Source organism: Siphateles boraxobius, unplaced genomic scaffold (genome assembly GCF_051911475.1).
Source record: "Siphateles boraxobius isolate OS27281-9 unplaced genomic scaffold, OSU_SipBor_1 103, whole genome shotgun sequence".
NCBI classification, from domain to species: Eukaryota; Metazoa; Chordata; class Actinopteri; order Cypriniformes; family Leuciscidae; genus Siphateles; species Siphateles boraxobius.
Genome location: NW_027508704.1, coordinates 2,277,501 through 2,287,500, shown reverse-complemented (window position 1 = coordinate 2,287,500; position 10,000 = coordinate 2,277,501). Strand labels below are relative to the sequence as shown.

Sequence of the window (10,000 nt, the reverse complement as noted above, 5' to 3'; positions counted from 1 at the left end):
AGCTACTAGTCTAATTTAGTTTAATTCAAAATATTAACAAACTATAACATTATATAATGATAAAAAACTGGTTGTTTTACACTTAATATGTATTTAACATTATTTATTGTAATGTGTTACCATTTCTTTGGGGTCCTTCATTTCAGAGTCACACTCAGGACCTTCGGGTCCAAATGGGCCGGAAGGGTGGGATTCATATTTATTAAAAGAAAATCATAAAAAAAAAATTTACTTGTTTTTTATAATATTTTTTCTTTTCTTTTTTGGTGTTTTGAGAATTTTATGATTTATAATTAATATTTATGCAATAAATATGACCCATTTCCCCCCAGTTTTCCCCCCATTGAATATAATAGAAAATTATTTTTAAAAAAATATATATTATTTTTTATTTTTTTTAAAGCTGTATTTCATTTTAGAGTCAATCCTGGACCTCATGAAAGCAATTTTTGAAATGAGATGGATGCCATCTGGTGGACAAACTGGGCATTTTAAAAATGCACAACACATAGGTAATCTGAATTTATTGGTTTGTATAAAATATATAAAAGTGTGTTTGTGCGTGTGTGCGTGTGTGTGTGTGTGTGTGTGTGTGTGTGTGTGTGTGTGTGGATGGATGTGGATGTGGATTTTGCACTCTTGATGTTTTATAGATTCACCCCTTCACTGTTGTGTGCTTTTTTTCTGGATCGTGGCTGATTTGTAGATTGTACGCACAAAAAAAAACTCGGTATTTTCACATTTTTGCCAATCATTTCTGATCCGGGTCCATTTGGACCCGAAGGTCCTGAGTGTGACAATTTTTTTTACAACCACTTAGATTATTCAAATCCTGTCCCCAGTTTTTTTGGATGTTCATATACCAAGTACCAAAAAAGTCACCAAATTTCAGACCATTCCGATGAAACTATGATTTAAAAAAAAAAAAATATTTAAATGCGTCGGGTCCATTTGGACCGAAGGACCCCAGACAGTTAAGACTATTTTTACCATTTTTCTTGTCACTTATTTTACCATGTTGAATGTGGCAAACAATAAAAGCAGTTTAATGGTGAACGTTAAAGTGTCATGAAACCCGTTTTAGCACTGGTCGTTCAAGAAATGGGTGTGTAAAGCAGAGGAAAGCGACTAATAAAACACAGACCTGCAACACACTGATTACACAGACATATGAATATTTGTGATATTTATGAATAAATGTGAGCAGAGAAAGAAAAAAATGCAACAGAGTTGAAGGAAACTTGATGCATTTTAAAAATATAAACCTGTGACAAACTAGTGTCCTGGAATTTCCAACTTCAATCCGATGCCTATCGATATTCGATACCAAGAGGAAAACTGCCATACAGATAATTTGTTAATATATCATAATTTTTTGACAATTTGGGCAATTTTGTTGTAAAAAGTTACAGACAGAACAGGGAAGCTTTATTTGAATCGTTGAACTACATTTACGGTACAAAGACGAGAAGTAAAGAGTCAGTAAAAAAATTAAATTCATAGCAAATGAGGGCACAAATTAATACAAGAGAATAAAGAATCAAATGAAATAAACATGGCTTTAAGTATGTGGGTCTAACAGTAGTAAAACTACCACAGAAATGAAAGTAATCAAATGTAAAATAACCCTGGATAGTTTTCATTGTAAAAATTACATAATGCTTACAAGTAACATTACAAAACAAGATCATCGAGTGATTTCCTTTAGAAACTGATCCGTATGCAAGACAGACATTTTTTTGACACTTTTTTAATAATGTATTTGACCATTTAAGCGCAATAAGATGCAAAAATGACTCATTTTGGTTCTCGTAAGCTGTTTTGAGAGGCGGCTTTATGAGAGATCAGCGGTGAGCGAAACCTGCGGGAATGAGTAAAATAACACACAATACAGGTGTGTGTCAGTTTAGAGAGAGCAGGAATGCGTGTATCAGTGTATCGATACTGCAGAAAAGGAGGATTCGAACCGTTTTTAGATATTCAGTGTCGATACATATCGAAAAACTTATATTTTTGACAACACTACAACTAACTCACAAAAAATCTTATTATTAGAGACTACTAAAAACTATCATGAACAAAAATGCATTCCTGATAAATAATTAGCCTAATTCTTAGAAATATCAACAAATCAGCATTGTAAATTGGCAGAGTTATGGGTCTGTATGAAGTGAGAGAGAAGGTAAATAATTATTCTGTCATTACGTTTATGAGCTGAACAAATGACACAGAAAAGAATAAAAGGAATTTTAAATGTATTTTTTAAACCGTCAAAATGTAAAAAACTGTGACTCATGCAGGATAGATTTAAACAGTATTTTTCAAAAGAGAGAAGTTGCACAAGAGAATGAGGTGGGGTTGCATGAAACACACACACACACACACACACACACACACACACACACCAAAAGCATAGCAGGCCTTCAGGTAACCATGGGAACCAGCACAGGAAAAAGAGGAAAGAACACCGAGATCAAGCCTGACAAGTGTGAGCCGACAAAACCGCCACGGCAAATAGAGGGCGAAAAAACGAAACCCACTCTAAATAAATTGCAACAACAGAGACGCACAAGCCGAAAGAATCGGTGGCTCATTCAGACTTAATTACTCCCCGGTCGTCTTTGGAGAATAATCACAGTTTTCCTCCTCGGGAACGGCGCGCTCATTCACAGACATCCCATGTACGGAGACTAACCTAATTAAATGTTCAATCAAACTCCGAGGGGAACGCGAGTGTAAAGACTGAGCGACGCTTCGACGCCACCTGGGAAACGCAGCACGACTCCAGCGATCGCTTTCGCCTCTTTGGTGACATGAAACTGTGGATTCGTCGGGATGAATGATAAATCATGGAGTAAAACAAATCACACTGGACCAGTGGCAAGGGACTCGGATTTGTTGGCAAAAACACACAACAAAATTACTATAACTAACTAAAAGAAAAAAAAGAAAACAGAAAAATAAGTCAGGTTCGAGGCCTTCCATATTGAATTAAACACAGGCGAGGCTGAGGCCGAGTTTTTGCCTACTGAAAGTTATTTTGGAAAGATATTTAAAAGCGAAAAAAGTGAAAGCGAATCCCATACTCAGAATTTGCACACACACATTATTGAACACACACATGGAGTAGTGGGCACCCATTATTTTTTGCTGCTGTGGATGAAAGAGCTTGCTGTTCATTCATTTCATGGCCGTACAGAGACTCAAACACGAGACCTTCGGGTTACAAGTTGAACAGTACAATCCATTAATGCACTGTATTCTGTCCCTCACGGCGCTACTCTGACTAAAGTCTGTAGTATATCAATGATGCTAAAGCAACACTGGTTAATGTATAGTTTGCTGTTTAATATTTCACCTTATTTATTGTAGTTTTACCATTTAATAAATATTTTCACTTTTAAAGTGCCTTATTATGCTACTTTAAATGTTCCTATGTTGTTTTAGAGTCTCCTACAAAGATTTGCATGCATCCAAGGTCAAAAACACTTTAATTTTCTCATAATACACATTACAGCATCAGCTCTTTTCTCACAGTGACTGAAACTGGTCGATCAAGGATTCAGTCTCTCTAAACCCCGCCTCTCTGAGAGCTGCTCTGCTCTGATTGGTCAGAAACCAAATGCTCATCAAATCTGAATCTCAGCTCTTGACACAGTGATACGAACAGTAAGGATGGCGTGGGTTTTAAGTGGATTTGGTTTGTCAGCAGGTTTGTCTGTTGACACGAACAACACGAACCAAACTCTTCAGGTCTCACATAAACTACAGTGTTGGAGGGCGGAGCTAAGAGACACTGTTCAGCCAATCAAAACCTTAGACTGGAATTATGCAAATTAGTAATAAACTTTACAATAACTCCATTTAACTGCAATTTGATCTTTGAAACTTTGCTGACCTTTTATATTCAAATAGCTGCATTATGAAAGGTAATGTCTGAAAAAGGCATAATGGGGCACTTTAACTTTGATTGTGAGCCACATTCACCATTAAAATGAGTGCAATTTTTAACTCTCCAGTTGCTAAAGTGTACAATTAGTTGTGCTTTAAATTGGGCTTTCTTTACTAAAACGACTGATCGATAAAATCTGGATTACATTACATTTATTCATTTTCGATAATCCGAGCATCACAATAAGTCTGATATCTGTCGCCATTTCAGGTTCATTGCCACTTTTAATCTATTGTGAAGGACTTGGATTAGTTCAAGAAACCCGTTCCAATAATCAGTGACATCAAGAGTCTTAAATGGACGACAAAGTCCAACAGTACCACACTTTAATGTTCTCCTCTCTGATTTTAGCTTCTTTATTGGCTGTTCAGGCCATCTGTGACAAAGACTGCCAACAGCGTTACAGAAAGAGATGCTCATGCTCTCCTTCTCGAAAAATAAACCTAATTTAGGATTTTTCTAAATAACACCACCACTTTTCTGGCCCATTTTTAATCATAAATGTTTTAATGTTTTAGAGCACAAACTTTTGGTTTAAAAACATATGGATGGTGTCAGGACAGATGTTGTCTAAGTACAACTTCATATTAGTTGATGCAATTCATATTAGTTAATGCATTAATTAATGAGACCTTATTGTAAAGTGTTAGAAATATATGTCCGTCATAATTTCTTCCAGTTGAACTTTTATTTTGACGGGTTGGTATCGAAGAGCTTTGAGTTTCATTTTCATGTTTTGTTGCCGTAGAACAAACATGTTTGCCCATATATATATATATATATATATATATATTAGGGCTGTCAAAATAACGCGTTAATTTCGATTAATTAATCTGAGAAGAAATAACGCGTTAAAAAAAATAACGCAGATTAATCCATTCCGTTTTGACCTTTGCGGAGCCGTTCTAGCATTCGTGTAAAAAGAAAGAGGGAGACAAGAACGCGCTGCTTGGATCATTGTTTGGAACATTTACTTTTAACAAACGGAGTTCGTCAAACTCTAAAGTAGGCCTACAACATCAAAAAGCATCCAGGAGGCAGTGTGTGCGTGAGTCGGCGAGTGTGTCTGAGAGAAAGCGCGCTTGTGTGTGTGTGTGTTGTAACTTTTCACGCGCTCTCACGTCACACAACCATTTTCTCACGCACAGAAAAATCGCGCACCAAAGAGAGGACACGGAAACAGACAAGACAGAGCACGTTACTTATGATATTAAAAAAAATCTCAGCTCTCAGATTCTGTTAATTTTATTACGAAAATCAAACTATACCGTTTTGGCACTTGTAAATGTGAAATGACAGATCCCTATAGCGGCACGTGAACCGATCATCTCTAGCTAATAGTAAATAAACACGAATGACCAATGTTGAAAGATACAGTAGGGCAGCCTAAAACTTACCGAAATGTATATTCCTCGATCAATCAGTGTTTTTCAACCGCGAAAAGAGGTCAATAAAACAGCTGGAGAACAATTATGTCACATAACATTTAGCCCTACGTTACCTCAGGAAAGCCATTTCATGACCATATAGCATGTTATAGTTGGCTATAAAAAAGAGCTATAGAGAGTATTTTTCAAAATGTATGTAGCCTACTAGTATATTACGTATGGATTATATTTTTACTTATATCAAAGTTATTATTTGTAATAAACAAGCATTATATTTAATTTGAGCTATTTTTAACCTTAAATACTACCAGCTGATATGGCTCTCTGTATTTTTACAGCATTGGGTGAGATTTTTTTTTCTTGAGAAAAATGAATGCCTATCTTGTGTAGCCTTCCTAATATTTATCCAAATGAGTCAATATTGCATCAAATCACAATAATTAAATTAAATTGAAATCGTGAAATTTGTGTCAAGCAATAATAATAAAAACGTAGCTTACCAGAAATTGTACCATGTAAACATTGTAAGATTGTGTATGCGATTAATTTAGATTAATTAATTATAGAGTATGTAATTAGATTAAAAATTTTAATCGATTGACAGCCCTAATATATATATATATTTCTATCTGATCACACTACAAGGCACACTAGCTACTTTAACATGCAAACAAATAATCCATAAGTAATCGTTCTGAAAACCTACATTCTTTTTAATTATTTTCTTCAATCTACAGCATTTTAGTGTATTTAATTATTTGTATTGGGAGTAACCCACAAGCAATGTTCTCCAGTTATCCTAGATACAGTCAAACCAACATTTATTCAGACACCTTCAACATTTCTCACATAATCAGTTTATTCGCTATAGTTTAGAAAATGGTAATGAAATCTGACAAGAACTCAGTTGATATTTCACTTCTGTTAGACTCTCACACATGAATTATGCTGAATATCTGTCAGCTGTTAAATCTAACTACACAATTAGATGATATAAATTTAGCCCAATTAATCACCAAGCGATGCTTCATGTTGTTCAGTCTGTGCTGTAAAAAGCTGCATTAGCAATTAAAGAAAAAACACTTCAGCAAAACATGATCAGCTCAAAGTGTCCCAATCATTTTTGGTCCTAAATCTTTATAAATTTCACTGTATGAAGAATTTTTGGGTATAATATGTCACAGTTTACTTTATTTTGCTCTCCTCACTTACATAAATGAACTATAGTGTCCTGCACACACTAGTAAAAAAAATCAAAAATTATATCTGGTGTCTGAATAATTTTTGGTTTGACTGTATTTTTCAATACACAAGAGGAAATCCTACAAGATGGCAGACAGAGATGGCAGCTTCAAATCTCTAGGTAGAAATTAAATTAATTGTGTGAAGCTCGAGGGTGATTTGGAAAAACCCCACACCTCTGAAACAGGTGTTTGATGAACTCGAAGCCATCGCTGGAAGCAAACACTGCAAGTCACACAGAGTCAGGGCCTATTATCCCCTCGCACACTATAATTACCCAAATTCACGTCTGTTTGCGCTTCTTATGTGTTTGTTGTTGGAGGGTGGCGCCCTTCCTCATTAAAACAGAGGGGATAATTACATGCCACCGATGCATTAAGGAACTGGGAGATTTCCAAGACCCCATCCAAACATCCACTGCCGTATTTGTGCACTTGCTGCCTCTTGCTTTTGTCGGGTACAATCAGAAAAGCTTTTTTTAATGGCTTTTGGAGCAGAAATGAAACTAGTTTTTGTGCACGTATGGTGGGGTATTTGATTAAACCACTACTTCTCTGCTCAGTATTCAATATTAGGGCCCTACGATTTCCGTGATGTGAAAAAGCAAATAGAATCGACGAAACACGGTCACAGAAATGGAGTTTACTGTATAAACTTATAAAATTAATAAATGAAAAGTAGGGCTTATAATGTGTAACGAAAAGTAATTTGATCAAATTTTTATCTAGACTAATATCTGTGAATATTTAAGCAGAAAATGAAACACGAAGCTCTTCAACACCAACCCATCAAAATAAAAGTTCAACTTGAATAAATTATGACAGAAATATATTTGTAACACTTTACAATAAGGTCTCATTAATTAATGCATTAACTAATATGAATTAACAATGAGTAATATATTCTTGTAGCATTTATTAACCCTTGTTAAACACTTTTGGATTTTAAAAATGTATTAGTAAATGTAAAAAATTAACATTAATTAACAATACTTCTACAGCATTTATTAATCTTAATGTACAGTAGTTAACTAATGTCAAATTAACCCTTGCTGTACAAGGTTACCAATATACCACTATTGTATAGTAGAATGTACTGTACTTAAAGTCATAATAAAAAAAACTTTAATAAGGAGTATCAAAATAAAATCTCCATGTTTTAACTGTAAACCATAAATACAGGAAAATTAAAACAGACAATCAAAAAATACAAATTTGACTAAATTAATAAATTGGATTAGACAGGATTTTTGATTACTAAAAAGTAATTAAATCATTAAAAAAAATCTAGTCAAATTAAAAAAATAAAACATGAAATATTTGGAAAATTAAAATGTGTTTCAATGTTAAACATTTAATAAATTGCTGTTAATTTGTATAAATTTCATGATTTCAAATAATTAGCTACGCTCCCTGGTTAATACAATTTAATTTAAGCATTAAAATGGAATCTAGAAAAATGAAACCAAAAAAATAGAATTCGGGTGGAAAAATAAAACACTAAAATATGCACCTCATGCAGAGTTGTGACTGTCTATTATTCATCGTCTCTATCTGAGTTTAATTGTCATGATTGTGTGTTCTGCGCACGAGTCGTGCTCATATGTTCTGTTTCCTGCGTGTCTTACCTTAGATGTTGAGAAGCTGAAATGCGTACGAGTAAGTCTTTGTGAAGAACGCTCGTGTGCATCTTACCTAGGTTGTGTCTCTTGTTTTTGGCGTGCTCGTGGATGTGTTTCTTGCTGAAACAGCCGAAGAACACACAATGGAGACAGGAGTGAAGTCGATTTAAATGAGCTCCACACATGTGACACATACATGACTTTGCCTAGAATGAAAAGAGAAAGAGATGTACAGGCGTTTAGTTAGTTTATTATAGCACAGCAGAAGGGGTTCAGGAAGCAAAAATTGATTTTCTCAACCGAAAAACCTTTTAAGACAGATCAACCAACAATTATAAGGGACAATTTGCAATTTATCGCACAAAAATCTTTAAAAATAATGCATAATAAGGGGCCGATTGTACAGCAGAGGATCTGAAGTCCTGAAATTAAATTTAAAGGCGGTGAATCTGTTACAGAAGCGGTGCTTTGATGGCTATAGCAACAGTGTTTCAGAGAGATTGAATTTAAGAAACAAAATCTATATATTTTGACTTGTTCATGATCAGTTTAATCTCTGAATGTCTAAATGCAGTGAATTTGGACGTGTAGTCCAGTACCCGCAGCTGAATGACTTTTCCCATGTAACGCATAAGTCACGATCCCACAGTCGCTAATCATCCTCTGGCTCCGCCTGCTTACAATAGCCACGCCCCCAAACTCTCACTATTGGTTGAACTGGAAAGTGATTGACAGATCTGAGCACACACTATGTTTTGATTAGGGACGTGCGATATATCGGCTACCATATCGGTATCTGCCGATATAAGTTCGTTTTTAATGTTATCGTTAACGACCCGATAATATAGTTTGGCTGATACATTAAAAACCAATAAATAATGTATTATTTCCTTCACCTGAGACACTTCAGATGTGCACGGTTCAACATGATGGTTTTGAATTGCTTGAAATATGATTGAATCACTTCAAAAAAGGAAAATATAGTTAAGTGCAACATGTGCCGTCATATCGGCTACATTAAATTTTAATGAGAACATAATAATTGTGTGTTTGGGACATGGCTTTCATGGTGAGACTTTAGTTCTTGTAATCAGGCTTTCAAACACTATATAAAAATTTGGATTTAGATTTATCGGCCAATATATCGGTCACCGGATTTCAACTATAAAGAATTATCGGTATCGGCCAAAAATTTTAATATCGGTGCATCCCTAGTTTTGATGACCGCTGGGACTTTTAAGCGAGATAAACACATGAATGGCACACTACTATTAATTAGTCAAAGAACAATAAGCTGGGTTAAGAGAATGCATTTTTACATTAAAAAAAAAATCTTGCTTCACCTTTACAATATGCATTAAACAGAAAGAGCAAAGTCAACCACAATAAGACTCCCATTCCCAATTCGTACTCGCTGACTATCCCAACACCCTGATCTCCAATTTAGTACAGTAGTGTTGGTTTTAGATCATTAAACAGCTCCAGTGTTTTACACTTTGCTCAGCTTTTACCTCCAGACTAGCTATTTTTATAGAGACCCCATTTTCAGCTTCACACTTCGCCCTTTCGTTATTCCCCGGCGACACGCCACCCAGCAGATGACTGAGAATAACTTTCCTAGCGCATGAATGGAGCGCTCGAGCGTCACACCACCGGTGACACGAGAACACAGAGATCTGGAGCACTTCTGCATGTTTCTTTTTCATTACAACAGCTTTATTGAAAAGCGACTGTGCTACAACCACAATGTCCTGAAGTCTAGCGAGTCGGATGGCAGCAAGGGACATATGAAAAAAT

The 10,000-nt window shown here is 35.2% G+C and overlaps 1 protein-coding gene across 4 annotated transcripts in view; it reads right to left on the bottom strand.

Moving 5' to 3' along the window:
• Positions 1 to 10,000, bottom strand: part of usp22 (ubiquitin specific peptidase 22) — a 51,353-nt gene that overhangs the window by 23,990 nt on the left and 17,363 nt on the right. For all 4 annotated transcript variants that reach the window (XM_077246198.1, XM_077246219.1, XM_077246202.1 and 1 more), the window contains one exon: positions 8,277 to 8,409. In XM_077246198.1, coding sequence (XP_077102313.1) covers positions 8,277 to 8,409 — 133 coding nt within the window. The remainder of the gene's footprint in view (positions 1 to 8,276; positions 8,410 to 10,000) is intronic.